Source organism: Petromyzon marinus, chromosome 72 (genome assembly GCF_048934315.1).
Source record: "Petromyzon marinus isolate PM22_M1 ecotype Great Lakes invasive population chromosome 72, UKy_Petmar_22M1.pri1.0, whole genome shotgun sequence".
NCBI classification, from domain to species: Eukaryota; Metazoa; Chordata; class Hyperoartia; order Petromyzontiformes; family Petromyzontidae; genus Petromyzon; species Petromyzon marinus.
The window spans coordinates 7168815-7194366 of NC_133738.1; the positions used below are offsets into that span (position 1 = coordinate 7168815).

The 25552-nt window shown below is 47.8% G+C and overlaps 1 protein-coding gene across 3 annotated transcripts in view; it reads left to right on the top strand.

Annotated features, from left to right (window-relative positions):
• Positions 1-8241, top strand: part of LOC116957312 (E3 ubiquitin/ISG15 ligase TRIM25-like) — a 31229-nt gene extending 22988 nt beyond the window's left edge. For 2 of the 3 annotated variants that reach the window (XM_076055731.1, XM_076055730.1), the window contains 5 exons: positions 186-281; positions 1080-1313; positions 2435-2457; positions 2991-3085; positions 4646-8241. In XM_076055731.1, the coding sequence (XP_075911846.1) occupies positions 186-281; positions 1080-1313; positions 2435-2457; positions 2991-3085; positions 4646-5196 (999 nt within the window). In that variant the 3' untranslated portion in view covers positions 5197-8241. Of the gene's footprint in view, positions 1-185; positions 282-1079; positions 1314-2434; positions 2458-2990; positions 3086-3530; positions 3575-4645 lie in introns of all 3 variants that reach the window. The other variant, XM_076055732.1, reaches the window with a different exon arrangement.
• The last annotated feature ends 17311 nt before the right edge of the window (positions 8242-25552 follow it).

Below are 25552 nucleotides of genomic sequence, written 5' to 3' on the forward strand. Positions count from 1 at the left end.
CTTAGGTAGACTTGCGCAGGTTTGAGCTCCTCGTGAAATCAGTTCCCTGCAGCGCTTGCTCCCCAAGCCTCCATCGCTGCACCGGGGCTCCTGTCCCCATCACTGTGGAGGGGTCTGTGTGGAGTGGGGGTGAGAGGGGATGCTCAGAGAGTGAGTGGAGTCTCCCCTGGTGACGTCTCTCACAGAAACAAGTGGGAGAGGAGACGTGGGCGGTGGAGCAGAAGAGGAGAGAGGCGGAGGAGTCCGTTAGGCGGATGGAGGCCGCTCGCAGGGACGTGCAGGTACCGTGTCTGGGCCAGACTCGGTGACCCCATGACTCCACCCTGAGTAGGGTTTGTGATGGAGGACAACTCTATTCATTCAAGTGGACTTCCATTGGTTCTAAACACATTGTGGGACTTAAAACACAACGGTTAATGCACCTCAATAATCAGGACGAGCAACGAGGTGGTTCTCGTCTCCACTGAGAAACTCAATCAGTGGTGGAAATTCCACATTCCCATATCTTCATACAACTTACCACTTCAACGTCTGTTATCTATATTGTTCAGATGAGGTGGTACGTACCTCTTATCCAATACTCTGGTGTCAGAGTTGGCGGATCACACGTAGAATATTGTACACTCTTTTAGTGAAACCAATTAGACATTAGAGTGGCCAGGTGCCAGTATGGCAAGTGGTTTCATGATCCCCTCTTTTCATCCATACATATGTGGTTTCTCTCACATTCAAAATATTCATTTGAAGAGGAATTGGCCTAACTTAAAAATTCCTTAGGGCTCTACTTGTTCTAGGCAAATTCCAGATTTATCTTCGCTTCATGGGAAGGCAAAGCATCATCCTGATAGCCTTGCGCAATGAGAATGGCACAGACCCTAAATGTACTCCTGATGGTATTTGATTATTCCAATGCCTCATAGCCCCCGAATCGTGTTGTACTGACAATGCACAGTAGCGCTATCACAGGAAGAAGGAGGCCTCAGTGCTGCAGACTCGTATCACTGTCCGGACACCTGAATGTAATTTCACAAAGGACCAGACATTTAATGAACAGAGGTGACATTTCTTTCTCTTTGCAGGGATCCATGACAGATGAAAAGGCTTCCATCTCGGTCAGATTCGCCAGCGCGAGAGCAGCGTTGGATGCGGAGGAGAAGGCGGCGTTAGAGCAACTGGAGCAGAAAGGACGCAAGCTGCTGTTCCAGATCGAGAAGAAAATCGCTCACTACCAGCGCGAGATCAGCGAGCTCCAGGCAGCAGCTACACGCCTGCAGGCCCTAGCGCAGGAGAGGGACTCGTTCGCGTTCCTGCAGGTGAGCGATGAGTCTCCAGTGTCGCTATTGGCACAGAGCCCTCTCACCAGCAGCAGCAGCAGAGGGAGGCTACTGAATGAGAGCTCGCATCCACTGGGCTTGAGAACACAGCTCCACTCATGGACTCGCATCGCAGCTCCAGTGGCTGCCATTTGGAAGCCCAGCTCATATTTTCTCAGTTAAATTAATTCTCTCTTCCGTCCTTTAACAGATTCCCATTAAGTTTGTTTCATTGTGAATATAAATAAATGTTATTGGAATTGCACTTTTTAAATCAACCATACAACAACAATGTACACGGTATTCATGATTGCCATCAGCGATAATCTATCCACTTATTGATGAAGGCCTCCCCAACCCATTGCCACATTTCATGATGCCGCGATGCAACAATCCACCAGCGCCTGCTCACAAGCTGATTTCATCTCTGCTTCTTACTTTGTGTAACTCCACTTGGATGCGCGACCTCCATTGTTCATATTAGGAATGCTCAAATAAATTCGGTCTCATACACTTATTGATGATATCATTGTGTCTTGAACATCACTTCTACAAGATCTGCACCATGTGCATTGGTAACTCCAGAAACTACTAGTCCTACGTTCCTCTCAACACAGATCAATATCAACCGGTCTCACTCTGAAATATTTGCCCTGCAAATTCATGTTGGTCCTCATAGGGGTGGCGAAATGTTAACTACCTCGCCTGGTATACCGAAGGTCCGGGATTTAATCCCAACCCTGACATCCATATATATTTTGAGTTTACATTTCTCCCCTCTACATTTGGAAACGTACGTTTAGAGTATTGGGCTGCTATAAATTTCCACGAGATGACCCACTTCGTTGAGCTATCATTTGTGGCCAGGTCGCTTCTGAAAACGAGCTACATAGCTCCGTCGGCCTTCCCTGGAAAAATAAAAATAGTAGTTTATAGTTGACTATCAACCAGCCTCACTCTGAAATATTTGCCCCATAAGTCAGTGTTGGTGATCATGGGGTCATAAGCCAAGACTTTGGGGTTTATTTTCCACCCACGGTGTTGCAGTGGGAACTCCACTGATCACAAGGGATTGGAGGTAGAGTCACAGTAATGCATCTCTCTCTCTCTCTCTGCCATAGGGGCACCTGGAGGAGACGTGCAGGTAAAAGACGACTTTCACTCACGACTCGACAAACGACAATATGGGACTGAGTGTGGGGTGCGGGCAGTGAGACATTGGCTGTGTGGAGATGCTGTGTGTGGTAATGCTGTGTGTGATGATGGTTTGTGTGGTTATGGTCTATGTGGTGATGGTTTGTGTGGTGATGGTGTGCGTGGTGATGCTGTGTGTGGTGATGGTGTTTGATGATGGTGTCTGTGATGATGCTGTGTGTGGTGATGCTGTGTGATGGTGCTGTATGTGATGATGCTATGTTTGGTGATAGTAAAGCTGCATGTGATAATGCTGTGTGTAATGATGGTGTATGTGGTGATGATGTGTGTGTTGATGCTGTCTGATGGTGCTGTATGTGATGATGCTAAGTGTGGTGATAGTAATGCTGTGTGGTGATGCTGTAATTGTGATGTGAGTGATGACGCTTTGTGTGATGAGTGTCTATGTAATGGAGCTGTGATGATCCTGTGAGTGACGATGCTCTGCGTGAGACTGTAGCCATGTCTGTTATGCTTTCACAGGACAGGGAGGTTTACAGCAGATCCACCCTCATGTCCTAGCCAAGAGGACATTGCCTCGCTTAAAGGCACCGAGAGAATGGTGGCCAAATTCCTGTGTGAGTTATTCACCGTGAAACATGGGTGATGGGGCCATCTTCACAATAAATGATCACCGTGTGTGTGTGTGTACGAGGTCGACTCAGCTTCAAATGCTTACCTAGTTTTGTGTTTAAACATCACCACTAGGGAGACAAAGGTGGCTAGGTGTAGTGCTGGCCACCCAGCCCCTCATGTGCTGTGCCAGCTTTCAAAGGTGCTGCTTTGCCCCGACAGTCTGTTAAGGCAACACGCGGAATATTTATCTAAATTTACATCATGGAACTTGATGCGGTGTTTCAACAAATTCGCCACTAGGGAGACAAAGGTGGTCGGGCGTGGTGCTGGCCACCCACCTTCTCGTGTGCCGTGCCGGTCTTCATAGACGCTCGCTAACAGCACTTGCCCCAATGGTCTGTTGAGGCTAAACAGGGGATCTTTGTCTTTGTTCACATCTCATTCCAGGACACGACTGAACAAAACCATGATACTCAGTGTGGTGTTCTTGTGTAAGTAATCAGCATGAGTCAGGGGTAATTGTGATGTTGAGATGTAGTGTGTGCCTGTGAATGTGTATGCGTGGGGGGAGCGGTAGCATAGTGGTTACCACACTACACTACGAACCCAGTTACCTGGGTTTGATTACTCGCCATGGCTAATATCAGTTGCAGGTGATATTCTATCCAGTCCAGGGTGTCTACTGGGCAGTTTCAACCTCAAATGAGTTCCTGATGCTGGTAATGGTCAAAATGATGGTGATAGTGGTCGTAATGAGGATAGTGGTGCATTGGCCAGTCATCTCAGTCGACCCATGGCACCTGGGTCTGCCCCATGACCTCCTGCCAGTGGGTGTTCTACACTTCACGTGGCCTCAACGTGCACATAGCCTGGCACATGCGTCGTGGTGATGTCACCGCCACTTAGTGGCGAATGGCTGTTGTTGGTAATGATGCTGATGTTGGTGATGTGAGTGATGGGAACGGTCATGGCATTGGTGAATGATGGTGTTGGTTGTGGTGATAGCAGTGATGGTCGTGGTGATGGTCATAATGGTGACATTGGTGATAATATAGGTGGTGATGGTTGTGATGGTTTTGCTGATGGCGCTGCTGGAAATAGTGATGATGATTTTGGTTATGGTGATAATGGTATTGATGGTCGTGACAATGATTTTGATGGTCGTTATGATGGTTATAATGATGCTGGTTGCGTTGGTGATGATGATGAAGATGGTGATGAGTTGGGGTGATGGGGATAGTGGTGATGGTCGAGGTGATGGTAGTGATGGTGATTATTTGTGATAGTGCTAGTGGTGGTGATGATGATGGTTGTGATGTTGTTGATAGTGATGATGTTGATGTTCATAGTGTTGATGATGATGGTGGTGATGGTTATGTATATGTTGTTGTCATCGATGATATTTATGGCAAGGTTGGTTGCTGATGGTGATGTTTGTAATGCTATTGTTGATGGTGAACATGATGGTTGGTGATGGTAATGTTGATGGTGGTGATGGTGGTGTTGGTGGATGATGGTGATGACGGTGTTCTGTAGTGATGTTGTCATCGCTGTTGTCACAGACGGACGCACACCGACTCTGGACACAAACTCAGCTCATGACCAACTCCATATCTCCTCGGATCTCAGGACGATGACACGGACTCGTGCCTCCCAGGGTCGCCCCGATCACCCACACCGGTTTGATTACTGGCCACAAGCCCTGTGCTGTGAGAGCTTCTCGTCAAGCCACCACTACTGGGAGATGGACGTGGGGGATGTGCGGTGGTGGCGGGTTGGAGTCGCGTACGGGACGATCCCGCGGAAAGGGGGTGGTGTTGCACAGCTGCTGGGAGGGAGCGACGTGTCTTGGTGTTTAGAGAAATGTGACGACAACTTCTCAGTGTTTCATGATGGAGTGAAGACTGCACTGTCGGTGAAAGGGGGCCCTACCCCCCACAGAATCGGGCTTCACCTGCACTGGGAGGGGGGGCTCCTGGCGTTTTACCGCGCTGACTCCATGGAGGTGATCCACGAGGTTCGGCAGAGATTCTTGCAGCCTCTCTACCCTGGGATGTGTGTGTGGTGTTTGAATGAACCATTGAAGATCGTGGATCTGAGTCTTGCATCCTGAGGATGGGGAGAGACAGAAACCCAAGAAACAGAGGAGAGGGGGGATGTTGAGATGGTGAAGTGAGGGTGAGGGGAAATTGGAGGGGAAGGTGGCGGGTGAGCGTGGAGGGTGATGGTGAGGGTGAAGGGTGAGGAGAGGGTTAGGAGAGGAGAGGATGGGAAGGAGTGGGTATATTGTTGGGGATGCTGACCCCCGGCTCCTCACTCGTGTGAGAGCTGCCGCTCCCCGACACCTCATCTGGGGGAGGGCTGCTGCTCTCCGACCCCTCTCCTCGCGCCGCGGCCCCTCGAGTCTGCGACCCCACCCCCTCCATATCCTCCCTGTGTGGCATAACTCGGGGCTGGCGCTCGGCCACCTGGAATTAATCCCTCGCCTTGCTCCTCGGCGCAATTAATCCCTCGCCTCCCCGCGTCCACTCCTACAAACGTTATTAGGAGACTCCCCGCACGTTGTTGCTCACACTCGCGCACATGCAGCCACTCAAATCCGGCGTCGCCGCTTTCACGGCGCCGCGCACCAATCGTATGCGCGGAACGGGGGGGTCAGGGGTCAAAGGGCAGTGACGTGACTCGCGCATGCGTTTCCACTGCAAGAATGTAATAGAGATGATTTAAAGGGCGGTGGGGAGAGTATTCGGGATTGGTTTTAGAACGAGTATTGCTGCACACTGGGGAATTAAAGAAATGCTTCAATTGCCCTCCGGCTCCTCTGCGCAATGATGAATACTGGCGACAGGATTCGCGCGCAAACTCGACACAACGGCGGATGAACGTTGGCCAGATTCGCACGACGAAACCCGGGTACAACGACGGAGGAACGTCAGCCGAATTTGCACACAATGGTCGCCCCGATATAGTTTTTCGCGCGACAATCTCCGTGTTACGACGAGCGGACTCACGCCATCATGCGCTCTCCCCACACTCGCAGAAACCACACGAGACTGTTATTGATCACTAACGGTTTATTCTCAGCGTGTCTGAGGCTAAATATTACGTAGGCCGGAGCCAATATTAGTTAGACTGGGTTGCTCGCTGACTGGAGGAGAACTGGCTTAACCGTTTCTCTTTCCCTCCCTCATTACCTCCCTCTTAAATTATTTCTGGCCAAGTTCTGTTACCCTCCCAGCAAATCGAATGCCTCTCCGTGCCCCCCATCATCGCCCCTAATACGCGCAGCCAATCAGGCGGTTACCCGTAGCTTAATCCCCTCACTTCAAAGGCCCAGGGTGGCATTGTACTGTGCAGCCAATCGGGCTATTACCCGTGCCCCCCATAGAGAGCCACTGCGTCTACTGCTGCTCCTCACCCTTTGACTACGCGCTCGTGCAGGAATTTCCCTCCTACTTGCGCATTGCCGTTGCTTTGCCATTTTAGCTCTAGCCCACTCGATAGGTGTTTTTGGCTCTCCCTACTGCCCTATTCCCCTGCGTTCAGTGTGTGCTCATCGCGGTTGCTCAGTCAGCTCGACGTGGCCATACAATTTTAAGTTAATCCACGGGGCCACAATGCAATTCGGCCTGGGGGGGTAGGCCAATCTCCTGGCACTGGGAAACCGTGGGACATCCCCACGAGGGGGCCCTCGGGTGAAAACCCAGGGAGCCAGGTGACTCCCCCACGAGGCCCTATGTGGAGGTACGTGTGTGTGTTCGTGTGGGGGGTTGCGAGGGGATAGCAGCTCCGGCAGAGTTGCTCTGTTGCTGCGGCACCACAGCTGCCCTGAGCCAACTATCATGTACTCTGTCTTGCCCAGGTTTAGCTGCATACGGTTTTGCTACATTCAAACAGCGACTTCAAACAAGCATTCTGAAATAACAGATATAGCAGCGTCCGGATATGACGTACGTTAAAACATATTTATTTAAAACTGATTTTTGTGTTTGGTTTCTTGTCCTCACCCCGCACCTCCGATTAGCACGGTTGGTTATGTACGGTGCGAAAGAAGTTCAACATACATACATATAATCTGAATCAGCATCTTTATTTATACTGCAGGAATCCAATGAGTTATGAAGCACTTTTTCAAAGATTTACAGTAGGGGCGGGTCAGAAAGTTCCAATAACAAACAGTCCAGACAACTGATCAGGGTGTAAAATATAGGAAAGGTGTGCAAATCACTGAAACTAGATCAATACTAATTAAACAAAGTATATAACTACTATTTGCAATCGTATATTACTTTATACCGATTTTTCAACACTAAATGCAAGCGTGGCCAAGGCAGCAACACAACAACAGTTCCAGATCACACCAAGACAACATGGCATTCCCTGGATACAACTGTACATGAATATTGATTTTCTGCCTTAGGGCAGGAGAGGGGGTGTGTGTACACAGGCATTTCCTGTTTGTGATGCTGAGTTTGGTCACGTGACCAGGAAGTTACGATTTGACAGCCTCTCAGCCACGAGGCAGGGGCCAGCCATTACACAGAGTTCAAAATGGTGGCACAAATAGCGTCTCCGTGAAGACAACTGTAACTGTTCATTGTGGGACTTTAAGAAGCATTGTCTGTAAGTCCGTTTATGTTCTTATAATATTGTAAATGCTGTTAGAATGTTAGAATTACCGTTGTAATGCTGTAAATGCCTTTAGAATGCTGTTAAATTGTTATAATAAATATGAGGCCTAGTTAACAACGAAGCCTGCAACTTGCCTTGTAAATGTTACTTCTAATTGAATAAGTCGATTCAGACTCGTACCCATGTAACCTTATTGCGATCTTGAGAGCACGGATGACGAAATATCTCATCCACAGTCAGTGTTATGTGCAGTGCTGTACATTTGGGGTGCATCATGGTGATCACACAATGTGCCCTTAACACACTAGCTTATTCTCTTGTATAGCTATTCAGTACTAATGTAGGTGCCTGGTCCATCCAGGATCTATTGATGAGTTTCATGTTATCTAAGACAATGTTATGATGCTGTAGTGTTCATTCATTGTATTGCTATTTCCAAATATTAACAGATGCCGTATTTGTGAAGTGTTTTTCCATCAGTTTTACCTCGTTCAATTCATTAAATACGTTTGGAGTCGGATGTTCACCCTGGCTCTGAAGGTTTATTGGATGCGAGGTTATCTACTCGGGTAGCGGTGCAACGCAGCGCACAGCAAGGCCGAGACAGTAAAAAGACACTCTTCTTGGTGCTCCCAGCCAGCTCCTCACACGTGGAGCTCTCAATCAACCAGCTCCTCAGGCTTGGAGCTCTCAAGCAGCCAGCTCCTCACACGTGGAGCTCTCAAGCAGCCAGCTTCTCAGGCTTGGAGCTCTCAAGCAGCCAGCTCAGCAACGAGTCTACATTAAATTTGTGTTGCAAGCATCGCAGCATGGAAAGCCACAGTTCAGCAGGGAGAGATGCTGAAGCAGGTGATGTAAGTAATCCAGGACCTCCCATCCTGCCTCAAAAGGACAAAGGGAGTCCAAGGCCCCAAAGAGAGGTCAGGCTGACACAGCGGGCCTTGGAAAGCTATGATGCTTAGAAGCAGGACCTTGATGCCAGGATACAAAGGGCATGGGACCGGGTTTAAGCAGACATCTGAAGCTCAAAACGCCCGAGACACAGTGGTCTCAATTCAGCGGGTCATACAGCGAGTGAAGGTGAGCAGCTCAAGCTACAAGCTGCTGGCAAATAAATACATCTCCCTCCTGAAGAAGGTGAAAACAGACGAGGGCATCGAGGGAGTGCGCATGCAAGAGCACTTCGTTGAACTGCTCGATGATAATGTGAAGGCAGTGATTCAATACGCAATGGACCATGTGGAGGGCTTAACAGAGACACGATCTCAGCACTCTGTCTCATCCAAGTCCACCACAAGATCTAAAGGCTCAGCATACTCACAGATATCATCTACCAGTATGGCAGCAGCTCAGGCACGTGCGGCAGCAGCTCAGGTACATGCAGCAGCAGAAGCAGCAAACGCCCGTATCCCCTACATGGCTGAAGAGGAAGCCATGCTAATTGAAAAGGCCCGTATACAAGAAGAAGCAAGTATAGCAACAGTTGCCGCTCTTCGTAAGAAAGCAGAGCTTGAAGAGCAAGAGAGTACATTAGTGTCTACTGCCGCACATAAGAAAATTGAGCTGGATGCTAAGCTAAGTACCCTACAACTCAAAATAGAAGCGGCTGCTGCAAGGGCCCAAGCAGAGGTGCTCGAAGCAGCAGCCAATCTGGATAATGAAGATAATTGGAGTGAGTTTGGCACTCAGATACCTGTCAAGGACCATGATCAACTTACCAGAAATAATATTTTGGACTGATCTGAACAATTCACCAATGCTCCTCCACCAAATGATACTGAACAAAGGGTGGTCGTTGAGGCATTGCCATCTCCATACTGAGTGAACATGAATGCTGTCTACGGGAATGGTGGAAATGCATATCCTGCCCTGGCAGTTAGTCGCCGACTCAGCATCGCACACGTGGGGTTAGACATGGATGCACCAAGTCAGACCCACATTCCAGACAGTCACATTGAGGGATCAAACCAACGAGATCGAAACCTTTTAGGCCCACAATCCAACGCAAGCGCGAATGACGGCATGCAAGGCAATACAGCCAATAATGGCACCTCACAAGCACCAGTATGGACACACCCTGGATCAGCAGGCTTAGGGGACTTTGCTAGGTACCTGGCTCACCAGGAACTAATCAACACAGGACTCGTTCAGTTTGATGACCACTCTGAGAACTATCGAGCCTGGAGATCTACCTTCAGGAATGCAATCCGAAATGCAGACATCTCTGCAAGTGAAGAACTCGACCTGTTGGTGAAATGGTTAGGAAACGATTCTGCAGAGTATGCAAAGAGGATCCGGTCGGCAAACAGACGACCCTGTCTCAAGCCTGCATGCAGTGTGGGAGAGGCTCGAGGAGTGCGATGGTAGCCCGGAAACCATTGAGAAGGCTCTCTTCAAGAAGTTGCAGAACTTTCCAAAAATCTCTGGTCGAGACAATAAAAGGTTTCGAGAGCTTGGAGATCTTTTGATGGAGCTTGAATCAGCCCAGGCTGACCCCCACTTACCAGGACTAATTTTCTTGAATACCTACCATGGCGTGAACCCCATCGTAGAGAAATTGCCATTTGACGTGCAAATGGCAATTTCAGTAGGTTCAAGATACAAGTCAGAGCATCGAGTTGCATTCCCCGCCATTCTCTTTTTTCTCAAAGTTTATCCGCAACCTGGCAAGGACCAGAAATGACCCGAGTTTCATGTTTGACACCACGGGGATTTCCAGTCCAGATCTCCCAAAAATGGAAAGAGCAACGGCGAAATGAGGAACAGCGAGAGTGCCAATTTCTGTACACAAGACTGAGGTCTCTCCTACGATATTCGCAAACTCTGTCTTGGCAACCATCACAAAGAAGAAGATAGAGGATCCACGAAAGCAATGCCCATTGCATGATGTACCTCACTCCCTCCAGAAATGCCGTGAGTTCAGGAGGAAACCGTTGGAAGAGCGGAAGAACATGCTGAAATAATTTGGAGTGTGCTTCAAATGCTGTGCTTCTACAAACTACCTTGCAAGGAATTGCAAGGCAGATGTCAAGTGTGAGGAATGTGGCAGCGACAAACACGCAACTGCTCTGCATGCATTTTACTCCAAACCCAGTGGCACTAAGGCTTCTGATCCCGAAGCAGAGCACGGCGGGGAGCAAGGCGAGACCGCCGCACTCACTTCGTCAATCACAACCAAATGCACAGAAGTCTGGAGAAGGCTTCAAAGGAAAATCTTGCTCAAAGATACGCCTCTTCCGAGTGTATCCCAAAGGACATCCTGAAAGGGCAGTAAGGATGTACGCCATAATGGACGACCAGAGCAACAAGTCTTTGGCAAGATCAGAGTTCTTTGATCAGCTAAGCGTATGTGGGAATTCCTTTCCATACACACTCAGAACATGCTCAGGACTGATGGAGACAGCGGGTAGAAGAGCGAGCTGCCTCATGGTGGAAACCATGGATAGCACCATGAAGCTAGCCCTTCCTATGGTGATAGAGTGCAATGAGATACCGGACGACAGGAGTGAGATTCCCATGCCCGAAGTCGCACGTCACCACCCACACCTGAAACCCATATCAGAGTTCATCCCGCCATTGGATCACGCGGCACAGATTTTACTTCTGCTTGGCAGGGACATGCTGAGAGTCCACAAGGTTCGCGATCAACGCAATGGACCTCACGACGCTCCCTATGCCCAGAGACTCGACCTAGGATGGGTCATCGTCGGTGATGTCTGTCTCGATGGAACACACAAAGCAACCCTCATTAGCACATTCAGAACAAGTGTGCTCACGATTGGACGCACGTCGCTCTTCAAATCGTGCCCCAACCACTTCACGCTGAAAGAGAAATTCGAAGAGAGAAGTCAAGGCTGTACCATGCAGACTTACGAAGAGACCTCCATGCTGAAAGATGATGTTGGACATACGGTGTTCGTGACAAGGAAGGACGACGACAAACCTGCTCCATCGCTAGAGGATAAAGAATTCTTGAAAATAATGGACAGAGTTCTTCCAAGATGAGTCAAACAGTTGGGTTGCCCCTCTGCCATTTCATAATCCCAGATGCCGGCTACCCAACAATAGAGAGCAAGCCCTCTCACGGCTCAACTCATTGCGCCATACCTTGGACAAGAAAGCAGAGATGAAGAAGCATTTTGTGTCCTTCATGAAAAACATATTTGACAGTGGAGTGGTCACGCTGAAGCAGCCCCTCCTCTAGAAAAAGGACAGGAATGCTGGTACTTACCAAACTTTGGCGTGTATCACCCAAAGAAGCTGGATCAGATCAGATTGGTGTTCAATTCCAGTACTCAATTTAAGGGTATTTCCTTGAACAACGTAATGCTCACCGGACCGGACTTGACCAACAGTCTCCTAGGGTTACTCACCTGTTTCAGAAACGAGTCAATCGCCGTAACAGCCGACATTCAACAAATGTTCCACTGCTTCATTGTCCGAGAAGACAACAGAAATTACCTCAGATTTCTGTGGAACCGCAAAACAACGTCGATGATTGAATTGTTGAATACAGAATGAAGGTGCATGTCTTCGGCAACAGCCCATCCCCAGCGGTAGCCACCTATGGTCTTAGGAGGACCTCGCAAGCAGGAGAACGGATATTTGGGGAAGACGCCAAGAGATTTGTAGAGCGAGATTTCTACGTTGACTTAAGTCAATGCCCACGGCCTCAGAAGCCATCGATCTGCTCCAAAGGACGCAAGGAATGTTAGCAACTGCTAACCTGAGACTTCATAAGATAGCATCCAGCAGCGCAGAAGTGAAAAAAGCGTTTCCTTCAGACGATCGTTCAAAAGAGTTGAAAGACTTGGACCTTAATGTCGACACACCACCAATCAAACGCACCCTTGGACTGAGTTGGGACCTGAAAGCAGACACATTCACATTCCGAGTATCAATTGGAGAGAAACCTTACATGCGACGTGGCATCTTGTCGATGGTAAACAGCCTGTACGATCCACTAGGATTTGTAGCGCCGGTCACCATTCAAGGCCGTTGGATACTCAGAGACCTTTGTGCTGATACACAAGACTGAGATAGCCCATTGCCGGAGGAATTGCAACAAGAATGGGAAACTTGGAGAAATTCCTTACAGGCACTTGAGCAGCTGCAGATTCCACATTCCTACATGCCCACATCCTTTTCCGTAACCCAACGGAAGGAGTTACATGTGTTTGCAGATGCTTCTATGATGGCCGTAGCAGCCGTAGCTTACCTAAAAACCACAAGCACAGAACGGATCCAGCATGTTGGGTTCATATTGCTCCAACGGTTGTGGTTTATATGTTAAAGGTGGTTACAGGTGTTAGTGGTTTGTGGTCATTGTAGGAATGAACTCTTTGTTACAATGTCGTTATTTATTAAATGGTATATGGGCAGCTACACGAGGAGGTTATTTTGTTTTAGCCAAATGAGAGTGAGTAAGTGGGTGTGTGAGATGGTAATTGAATCAGTGAGTGTATGAGTGTAAAGTGACCATGTGAGATGGTGCATGAGTTAGTGAGATGGTGAGTGAGTTAATGAGTGATATGGTACCCCAGTCGCCTCCCTCTGCTGTGAGAGCTGTAAAAATGGGCAGCCACTGCTGGAACGTCTGCTCCGTTCCCGGCCGCCGATGTTCCCGTACAGCACCGTTGTACAGTGCAATGGCGGCTCCCTCTGTAGGTCGCAGAACTTCTGGCGCGGAGATTGCTGGTTAGCTTCGGCTGCGCCCGTCGCTTGGGGATGACATGGCGAGCAGTGGTTGGACTCCGCCTCACACGTGGTGCGCCTGGCCCCCGCCACTCCCGGAGCTTGTTGCAGAAATGGCGGAAATTTTAAGTTGCGGCGTGGTGTCGGGAACAGCCCTCCGCTCTCCCGCGACCGCTCCTCCCGCCCGAGTAATCTCTTCCAGTATGGAGGCAGCGGCGAGCAGCAATTCAGCGAGGCAGGAGTAAGCATCCTGGAGCCCATCCCCCGACTGTGGCGGTGCGTCTGGCGGCTGCGGCGGCTGTTGAAGCACTGGCATCGCCCAGGACTCAGTCTCCGAATCCAGCGGACCCGCGTCTACAGAGTCGTCAAGTTGGCCTGGTTCGTGCGCATGAACTGTCATCCTCGTATCCATCTCGTGCAGGTAAAACCACTCCTGACCCCAGCTGTAGTGGCCTTTATGACGACGGAGTCTGTTGTCTTGAGGCAACACGTATTTATTACAAATTCTTCAACAGTAGCGACCTTGACACTTGAAGAGGTAACGGTCTCTTCACCCGTTCTATATAGAGGGAAGTGTTCCCCGAGTTAATGCCCCACGTTAACTCCCTACCTCCCTCTATTCTAGTCCTCCTCGCCGGAGGCTACCTGACCTGGCCCAGCTTTGGCGCAGGTCTCGACCACCAGCCACACGACTCTGGCCCTTAGAAGGACATCGGCTCTCGCGGCTCTGGGGTCGGACATTTACTTGCTCTGTCCGGCCCTGTAAAGGGCAGCGAGTCAGAGGAGTTCCAGGGTCTGGCTAGTCAGTCTTCTCTCTTCACTGGCTCTTCATCTTGGCTTGGTTGAACTGCCCTCTCTGGGTCCCACCTTTTATACAATTTCTCACCGAGGGGCGGGTTTCTGTGGGATCCTAACAACCCCCCAGTCCACTCACCTCAGGAGGCCCTGGACCCACATCACACACAACTGCCCACAACAGGTTTGTACCACTTCCCAGAGGAGCGGGGTCCTGTGGGATCCTACAGACCCCACAGCCCCCTCCCCTCAGGAAGCCTGATCCGAGATGACACACTCACCCGCACCGGTAAGTATTGTAAGTCGCCCGGTTTTGTGTGTGCGTGCTCCAACACCACCACCTCATTTATACATGGCCGGCACCTCCGACCGCACGTTGGACGGCTTGGGGCAGCTGCAGTCTGAGGTCTCAGAGCCGCCTGCCCGGCAGTCGTCCATGGTCTCTTCCCGGAGTCCCATGGTCATGGTGTAATGCATGCATTTGTCGTATTTGTGATCTTAAAATACTGCACTATTCTTTGGTTCTTTTGGTATGAAAAGTGCTGACGTGTGAGCGTCAGGGGCGGCTGGTCAAAGTCCATCTCAACTAACATGTCAACTCATCTCATCCTCATACACCTCATCTCACCTCAATTCACCTCATCTCAATTCACGTCATCTTATCTCAACATACCTCATGCTAACTCACCTCACCTCATTCACCGACTCATTCATTCACTCGTGCATCATCTCACTCATTCACTCACCCACCATCCTACTCACCCACCATCTCACACACCCATCGATTCACTCACCGACCATATCACTCATTCACTCACTCACCATCTCACTCACTCATGAACCATCTCAGAATTGTGTCACTTTTTCACTCATCCACTCACTGATTCAATTACCCACCATCTCACACACCCACTTACAGACTCTCATTTGGCTAAAACAAAATAACCTCGTGTAGCTGCCCATATACCATTTAATAAAAAAGCGACATTGTAACAAAGCGTTCATTCCTACAATGACCACAAACCACCAACACCTGTAACCACCTTTAACATATAAACCACAACCTTGAGAAATCACCCAAATACAGGGCGATCCATTGAGAGATACCCCACTGATTTGCGAATGAACTCTGTCTTACTCTTCCCAGCTGACTAAATATGATTGCATTGATGGCTACGTAATCTTGGAGCTGTGGGAGATAAGACTGTAGAGGTATTCACAAATATCCCCGTACACCCTTAGCAGACTTCTGCTGAGGCAAATGCTGGAAACGAGTAGCACCTATGAAGGCCGGCATGGCACACAAGGAGTGGGGGTGGGTGGGCAGTACCACGCGTGGTCACCTTTGTCTCCCTTGAACATCACCAAAGCCAAGGTCGTCCACCAACCGCCACTGGATCAGCAAACCACCCCCCGACTATCCATGTCCATGGAGAGTGTTGTATATGCAGGTTATGAAAATTTGATGAAAATAATGAAAATTAAATGAAGTTTGAAATTTGCATAATGTATCCAAAATTATGTTAATTTGTGTAATTATGTATATAAATTATGCTAATTCGAGAGATAATCGTATTAATTTATGCGAGCGGGTGTGGTTATGATAATGCAGGTCGTTATGATAATCGGGCCCAGCCTCACTGACGAGGATTGGGTTATCAATCGGGATGAGACAATTAATCGTATGAAGTTATGCAGGTGTGAGCGTGAATGAGGGAGTCAACTCGGCTCCGTATTATCAATAAGGATACGATTATTCTCGCTTTAGCATGCACTGAATGTATCATGTGTGTTAGAGTACTTATGATAGGTCCCCCAAGATTCAGATCTCAATCGCAGAACAATTCTTATGCAGAATCACGGAAAGAATCACACACAACCCTTCTACTTGAATCAATTTTATTTTCTAGTTAAACTTTATTTTTTGGATAATATGAGAACTCTCAATCTCGGAATTTCATCACAGCATTAACACGGTAACCATCACAATTGCGTTGTTTCACTTCGATAACGGCATCTGTGGTTAATTCCCGACGCGTAACGCAATTAATCGGTTGTTGAGAGAGAGATTAAAACACGCAGAACTATTCTACCCAAACCTTAACTCTATCATATGCAGTTTCGTATACTTGAATTGTTACACAACACGGCACTCGGTCATTGATCATACGCGACCCTTAATGCAAATTCTTGTCACGTTAACAGTAGGACGATTGATTATTTTGCAACGCTGTTCATGTTAAAATACACGCAAACCATTATTATTCCTAAAGGCACATATGTGTTCACAGATTCGTCATGTTCATTCATGGATACGTCAGCAAGCTTATGCAATTAAAAACGAACGACTCAAACACTCCCAAGTGACCGTATCCACGATTCAATGGCCGCAATGTTTTCCTTTGGGATTCTTATCTTGGACCAATCTTTTAATTAATTGTGGCCAGATCCCTGACAGGGAAACCGGTTGAACACGCTATTCACCCCCGTGAGCGGCGCTCCGTGGAGAGGTGCCAAGAATGAATCCGTATTGATGGATCAGTTGGTAACTTATGCGATTATAAGTACAGCCCCAACAAAAAATTTTAACGAGGAAAATTATGAACACTCTTATAAACGATGGACTGTTCACTCGGTCGTTGCGATGCTCTCACAGTCACGGATGGTTTACTGACTTGAGGTTTTAGGCTTTTGTTAATGACCCGTGTGTGTGTTGAGTGATATGAATTGTTGAGTAGTCAGTGTTCGGAATTGATTCTTTGCGTCAAGCAGACGTCTGGTTTGTCGTGTAGTGGGGGGCAGTGTATCATAGATATTAGGTGATTCTCCTTTCAGTAGTTGGTTCGGACTCGGCTGACATCGGTTGACGAGTTGACCAGTTGATACGTTGTTGTGGTTGCGATGACCGTCAGTAGATGGCGCTACAAGCTCGCCCGCTCGCAGCGGCGTGGTTGTTGGTGAAGTTGCTTGCCGTGGGCGCCCCCTCCGTCGGTAGATGATGCTCGCAGTACATCTGCGACCAGCTGGCACGCTGGTGCGCCGTCGGCGGCGCGGTTGTAGATTCCAGGCTCACGATTCGCTCGTAGTTGTGCTGGCCACGAACAGCGGGCAGCATGTCGCCAATTGGCGACACTCGCCAATGTGGCGAGTTTGTAGAGGCTTCTTCTGCGTCGGTGGTGGCTGGTCTTCTGTTGAGATGAGTTGCTGGTCTTCTGGTGAGATGAGTCTTCTTCTGTTGAGCTGGCCCCGCGGGCTGATGAGTTGAATTCAATGCTGAAATGCTGTCTTTTTATGCCAAAATCTCTCCTCGTAGCTCCTCCTCACCAGGCGGAGCTACCTTTGATCTGGTTGTGTGTCAGTGGTGAGGGTTCGTGTGTCAGTGTGTATGTTTGTGTGTGTGTCATTTACGACATGGTTCTGTTCGGGTCTTCCTCAAACCATAAACCATCAAGGGAAACAGACGCTTCAATTCATCTCGAAGGCGTCTGTCTACGCTATCCATCCGGAGGGAGGGGCGGGTTTCCCCCCCCCCCCCCCTTTTTGTACAAGTTTCCGACGCACAAAGAAATGGTTAAGATTTTTAAAGTTTAACATTTCTCATCACAGTTGGTATCGTACCATTCGCATATATGATTCTGTTTGTGATTCAGGGTATTTGATTTTATTTCCAAGTGAAGATGCTCTTTCGAGCGTATGCATATTTTTATCACGTGCTGCGGGGAGAGACAACGGTGGCCGGGGTCTTTATATCTCTCTATACCTTGAGTTAACATCGCTCAAATATCTATGATCCACCCCGTTATCTTGGCTCTTATTCAGTTTTATTAATTTTCGTCATTCTGTGTCTTATCATCATATAGATGTATTGCGATTTTCTTTAACTTAAAGTTTGCTCGCCTGGCTTTGCTGGCGTGGTTGTGGGGTGGGGCCATTATTAAGCCCTGCGTCGGGTGTTCAAATGGCCCTTGCGATAATAATCTCCTTGCTCTGGCGTGAAATTCCTTTCTCGCGCTCTGCGGGAGAGACAAAGGCGGACGGGAGTACCTCTCTCTCTGGCTGCTTTCGGTTTAATGTTTCTCAAATACCATTTGGTCTTATGTTCACCAAGGCTCGTGATTTGTAACTCTGTCCTCCCGACACACCTCTCAGGTTACCGAGATTCGCATTGTTATGATGGAGTTATAAGGAAAAATAATTTTTATCCTGAGTTTAAGAGGTCCGTTTCTTGATTGTCTGTGAGATATCCCTTGGTTCTGTAAGGTTCTATAATTGAATATCGTTTAAGGTGAACACGTTATTATTAATGTTATATGTGATTTGTGTATTGCAATTTTCTTGAACTTAAAACCTGCTCGCCTGGTTGCCGCCAGTGGTTGTGGGGTGGGACCATTATTAAGCCCTGCGTCGGGTGTGCAGATGGCCCTTGCGATAAGGTGTAATTCCTGGTTCTCCGCGCTGCGAGAGAGACAAAAACGGTCGGGATCTTTTGGAATATTGTTTAATTTGTTTCGTAAGTTTGCCCGTTCGCATCATTCCTTCTCGAAAACCTTTGACGTAACTCGGTATTTCTGTCCCCAAGCTTGTGATTTAACCGTAAAAGTATTAAAGGTGAAAATCATTTGATATCGAATTAATAATTGGGTAATGATTCACTGATGTATCTGGTGGCCTGGTCTTAATTGGAGTGAGCGTGAGGACTGCTAATTTTATCTTTTTCTTGTTGCCTTTTAAATTTAGAGTTGTTTCAATAGCAAATAAGAGGGAAATGTGTTTAACTCGTTGGCGTCGATGTGTCTACCCGCCTGGCGGATCTGACCTCTGAGAGACCCTTCCTAAGGGGCACATCAAACACTTGTTCATCTGGAGATCCTCGCACATAGTTGTTAACATCCTCCCCTCGAGGATGTTTTTTATTTCTTTATTTATTCATGGCTTTGTTTATGATCGACATCTGGTTTCCTGTGTGCCTGGCTTACGTGTTTTATTAATCATTTTTGTCACAAATTAATTTTTTGTTACATGTATATATCGGTAAATATTCTTATGGATATTAATTGTGGAAAAAGGGCCGTATACAACATTCCGCCCTTTTAAAAATGATCAGTGGTCAATTGGCCACGGGTTATTTTTAAAATAAAAGAAAAATGCCTTTTCCATCATGAACCATCGATTGTCCTCAAGTTTCGGCTGATATTTCCTTACAACACGCGCGTATGTGTCATATCTTAGCATGATTATATTTGAATTAATAAGGGAAGTACTTTTGATTTATTTTATGTTTTGTAATAAGAAAAAGGAAATTGTCCTACTGACTACATGTTATAGGGGAAGTTGTTACTTTTTTTTGGGGGGGGGGGATTGTCAGGCCTTGACTCTACCTTTGTTCCTGGGCTCGAATGGTATGTGGCTTGTACCTGCGATTAGTCTTTTAAGTTGGGCATTCATTTTGGCCATATGGTATGCTAGGGTTAGGATAGCCGTAGCTAGTATGATCATTCCTGTTGCTCCTGTTATCCTCAGTCCCATCTGTTGATTCCGCTGATATCCGGCCTCTTCGGTTGCCCAAGTGAGATCTGTTATGTTGATCTCTGACTCGCTGATGGCTAATTTCACCGTATGAAATTCCTTGCTGTTCAACAGGTTAGACAGAGTGCTGCTTATTTCGAACTTGTGGCTTCGGAATGTGTTTACTATTTCTACCTCTGCTTGATGTAGGCTTTTGTCTAAATTATATAATACCTTGTCCCCTATGTCTACGAATGTTCCTCTTGGTACTGTGACCAGTGCGACGTGGCTTGGAATCAGCACTTTCATGGTTACGGAGTGTTGATCTGTGGAAACGATTGCCGTATCTAGAGGGGTGCTTATTAACCACTGAGCATCGGCTATCATGGCCACTGTTTCGGTTCTTTCTTTGGGTTTAATTAGCTTGAACTTGCAAGTCTCCCTGGAGCTTAGGGTTGACAGACCGCACATTATTTCTGCTGTATTGATTAGGAATGGTTCCCCTGGGCAGAGCCAATGAACCGCTTTCATTATTTGGCACATGTTTAGGTCAGGCACTAGGTGGTGGTAGGCCACCACTAAGGGGGTTTCCATCTTGGAGTAAATGTCATTATTCCACGTACCCACGTTCAATACTGCCCGCAATCGAAATACATTTCCGGGTTTGACCAGTGGTAAATTTAGCAAAAATGCCAGCTGTCTGGTTTAGGGGTTCACATGTATGGGTGTGGCTGTACCCATGTTAAAGGCAATTTGTACTTGTGTTGGACTGATCGTTTCTGGGGATGCTCCTTGCAGCACATTTTTATTTATCAGTGTTGGAATTACCAGATATGAAGGGATTTGTCCTTGGATAAGATCACTGATGCTGCTGCTGGTGCTACGCAACAAGTCTTGGATCAACCATTGAATTGGCTGTCGAGTATTCTCTTCTTCGTATAGATCTCGGATTGCGAAGCCCAATTCTTGGATTGTTAAGTTAATTATGGCGGAATGCAGGTTAACGAGAACCACGGTGTCTCTGAGGGTAGATCCCATTTCGATCAGATTCTTTTGTTGGTGTTGGATTTGCTGACGGATTTGACGCATATCGAGCTGTAAATTATCGATGCCTTGTGTGAGGTGTACAATCTTCACGGCGTTGGATATGGATACTCCTAGTGTGATTAAGGAGCTAAAGCCGGATAGTATTCCGAAGGCCCCTCCCATGCCGATCGATCTCTTGGAGCGTATTGTGTTGACAGTGGTGGGGGGAAGTATCATAGTTTTTTGTAATTGCTTCAGGATCGTTCCGACATTCAGCTCACTGTATCTTAGGAAGTCATGGTACCAGTTTCGGGTTGCTCTGGTAGTTGAGGGTGGTATCTTTCCGAAGTGTTTCTCTACTACCACGGCAGGTTCCAAGGAAACATAGACTTGTTGGGTTACTATTTTCGTTTCGGTCACTAGGAAGCCGGAAGAGTCTCTCAGCATCACCCCGGATTCTGGTCCTGGCTTGAGTAGGTCTTGGCTGCCCTCTAGCTTGGCAATGCAAGTTAGCAGGAGCGTGAGCAGGAGGGCTGCCATTTCCTGGAAAATATTTTATACATTATCTTAGTGTGACATGCCCAATTTAGTTTAGTCTCCCCCCCCCCTTTTTCCTTTATTCCTTCTCTTGTTCCTCCAGCACAGAGTATGGTTTGATTTGATTGATGTGTACCCACTTGTACTGCTGCTATCTTCCTGTCTTTGTGATTTTTAGCTGATATACGACTGGGGACATTTTGTCAACAATCTCGTGTGGTCCTGTCCAGGAAGGGAGGAATTTCCTGCACTTCTGCTTTCTTTTCTCGTAATTGAGGTACAATACCTGGTCTCCTAGCTGGTATTCTGCGTGGCTGGCTTTTTGGTCATAGTATGCTTTGCTCCCCTGAGCCTCTGCTTGCAACTGGTCTCTGACCATAGCGAATGTGCTCTGTAGGTGACTGTTCAGTCCAATTAGGTATTCAGTGGGCGTCATTGCCGTCGGGGTCTCGTCCTCCGTTGGGACATACAGTAGGTGCACTGGGAGGGTCATTAGTCTCCCTGTCATGATCTCGAATAGTGTCCTGCCTGTAGCTCGGTTTGGTGTGGCCCGCATGGCCATCAAGACTAGGGGTAGTTTTGTATCCCAGTCGCGTCCCGTGGTGGACACATTTCTTTAGGAGGCTCACGATGGTCATGTTGGCTCTTTCCACCTGTCCTGAGGATTGTGGATGGTATGCGACATGTAGTTGTCTTTTTACTCCCAACATCTTCCACACTTCTGTGATGACTTTGGCTGTCAAGTGGCTTCCTTTGTCTGAATTGATTGTTGACGGTAGGCCCCACCTACTGAATATTTGGTTGATCAGTAGGATGGCTGTCATTTCCGCGATGTTGTTGGGTGCTGGTAAACACTCTATCCATTTGGAGAATGCACAGGTCACAGTCAGCATGTACTTATTTCCTTTGGTTGATCGGTTGACAGGTCCTATCCAGTCGATTTGTAGGTTGGACCAAGGAGAGTCTGTTCTCCTCTTCTGTAGGGGTGCCCTATGCTGTGAGGTCGTTGGCTGGTACTTGCAACACACGAGGCAGTTGGACACATGTTTGTGTATGTCTTCACCCATTTTAGGCCAGTAGGCCACCTGCTGCAACATCTGTCCTGTGTTCATCTCGCATCGGTGGCCGTTGCGTGGTTCATCGTGGGCGTGTTGTAACATTATTTCTCGATATTGTGAGGGGACTACCCATCTAGTTTTACCGTCTCGTTCGTATATACCAGTAGCCCTTTTCGCATTGAGAACCTTTTGATTTGGTTATGCATGATCTCGAGCTCTTTGTTGTCGTTCAAGTTGTCGGTAGTGATTGGTTTTCCTGCTGGATCCTGGATATGATCAGCTTGTGTCTTTAGTGTTTTGTCCTCTTGTTGCATTCTGATTAGGTCTTCGGAAGGCTGTGTACTGTTCAATTGGGATCTGGCTCCAGCTTCTGCCGGGTTCTTCCCGCTTCTGGTGATCAGTCTTATCACGGTGGGGTCTTGGTTCGTCGACTCTTGTTGTCCGTCTCTTTCGGTTTGGCTTTCTAGCTTCCACGGTGTGCCTTCCAGGCTTCCCCCTTTTGCTAGGGCGTCTGCCTGGTCATTCCCAGTTTTCTCTTGGCCAGGTATCTTGGAGTGCCTTTTGACCTTCTTCCAAAATATCTTCATATCTTTGTTCTGAACCATCGTGTCTATGGCCTCGAACAGTTTTTGATGGTGAATTGGTTTATTTCTATGGTTCTTCATACCGTTTTTTTCCCATATTGGTAAGTGGTGCAGGAAGCTGTGCTGTACGTAGTTGTAATCAGTGCACACCACCATGGTCTGTATTTGGTTATTGGATGCCATTTGGACGGCGATGTGTACCCCGGCCAATTCTGCATACTGGTTGGACTTTGGTCCCAGTTGAAACCCCTCTTGAATCCCTGTGAGTGGGCCAGTTTCCCAAACGATTCCTGATCCGGCGTGGAGTTTGTTCTCCTTCATTTTGGAGCATCCATCGATGTACACCATTGGTAGGTCGGCACATGTTTCCTTTTTGAAGGGCAGGTGCCTGTTGTCCTCCGGAGGTACCTTTGCGGCACATGCTTTTACGCTGTTTAGGGTGCAATCATGTAAGTCAGCAAGTCCTTGGGCCATTGGACTTTTCTTGTTTTTTGCGTATTTTACTGTGATTGGTAGGCCTTGGAGTGTCAGTGCCCAATTGTCTATTCGGCTGCTGGTTACGCGGCCCTCTCAAATCTTCTTACTGTTGAGGTACGCCAAGGATTCATGATTCGTTTCAAGGATGATTTTCTCTCCGTTCAACAAGTTTCGAAAATGTTGTATAGCTCAGATGTTTCCGAATATTGCCTTCTCACACTTGGAGAAGTTTGTCTCTACACCCCGGAGGGCTTTGCTGGCGTAGGCAATAATTCGTTTCCATGCTTCCTGTATGGTACAGTACCGAGCTGATACTATGATCTGAGTATGCGGTCTCTAGGTCGTATTCTTTTCCTTTCTGTAGGTACGCTAGGCAGGATGCCCCTGTGATCTGTCGTTTTAATTCCTCCACTGCGGATTCCTGTTCTTGTCCCCATTCCCATGGTTCATCTATTTGTAGTAGTTTGACTAAGGGTCGAGCGATCCCTGCATAGTTGTCCACGAACTGTCGAAGGTAGTTGCAGATCCATAAGAAGCTCCGAAGGGTCGTGACTGTGGTGGGCGGTTTGAGCGCGAGGAGGGCTTCAAGTCTTTTCGTTTGGGGTAACATTCCCTCAGTGCCGATCTGGAACCCGAGGTAGTCCACCCTTTTGCGTGCCCACTGTCCCTTGTGTATTGATATCTTTGCACCTGCTTCCTTTAACTGCTCGAGGGTATGCTGGAGGCTCTCGAGGTCTTCTTCCCATGAGGAGTCCTTGACCAGTATGTCATCGACATAGACGATGGTACCTCGCTCTTTTGCGTCGCCCATTGCCTTGTGTAGGAATATGTTGAAGTCCGCAGGTGAGTTTCAGTATCCAAATGGGCATCGGTTCCAAGTATACTGTATCCCGTTGAATGTGAAGGCTAACTTGTATTGATCTGCTTCTTTCATGGGCATGGTCCAAAAACCATTTGATAGGTCCATTGTGGTGAGTATTTTTGCACCTTTTATTTGGTTGAGATTTTGGTCGATTTCTGCCATTGGCCATCGAGATAGGGGAACCGTTTTGTTGAGTTGCCTATAGTCGATGGTGAGTCGCCACTTGCCCATGGGTTTTAGTACAGGCCAAATCAGTGAGTTGTAGGTTGAGTTGCATTTCCGAATTATATTCTTCTTGAGTAGGTTTTCCAAGGTTTCTTGGATTGATTCGTAGGCGGCCAGTGGAATCTTGTATTGTTTCACGTATACTGCTGGTGCTCCCTCCAGTGTGGGGATAGATACCACATGTAGGTCGGTTTTGCCGCAATCATAGGAGTCTTCTGGGAACAGGAAGTGGTATTTCTGGAGCAGTTGTCGGAGCTTGTTTCGTTGAGTGTCATTCTCAAGGGCGTCTGCTGCTTCGATTTGTTCAATTTGTTCTTCTATTGTGGGGACTCTTTTTCCTTGGTCTGGGTCTAAGGCTTCTGTGATTCCTGGTTGCTCAGTTTGTTGTTTCCTTTGCGTTATTATCGGTTGAATTGCCTTTGCTTCACTGAAGGGGAATATGCTCTTGGTCTTGTGTTGTCCTTCAAAAGTCCCCTGTTCACCTGTTTGGCCACTAGTGGGCGGTATATACCCCACGAGGGGACAGTCCTTGGGAACTACTGGTCGTAGGTCGGCTTCCTCAAGGTCCTTTCCCAGTCTATTTGTCAGTAGTTGAGTGGTCCATATTTCTGCTGGGTGCTTGGTTTCGTTCTTGGTTGTCTGTGATAGGTCGTTGAGTTCTTGTGTGATCACTTGAATTCCCGTAGTGTCTTTTACGACTTCTTCCTCTTCTGGAACCTTATGCTGCTCCGGCATTGAGTGTGCCCATATTTGTCGGGATTCAAGGTTCATAATGGGTTTAAGGCGATTCAGTAGTTCGATCCCTATGATCAGCTCTTTTCCTGGGTTCTGTACGAGATATAGTGGATGGCTCATGTTGATTTCGTTGAACGTGAGCTTCATCATGACCTTGTCCAATGGTCGCATGTGGGTCCCTTCGCATCCTGAGTAGGTAAGTTTACTTGGCATCATCTGTAGTGTTTCATTCTTCCTCTGGAGGGCAATCTGGAGTTCGTCAAATAGGTCTCTGGATATCATGAATATTTCTGCTCCAGTATCACAAAGGCCCTGGCTGGTCAGTGTGTCTTGCAGTAT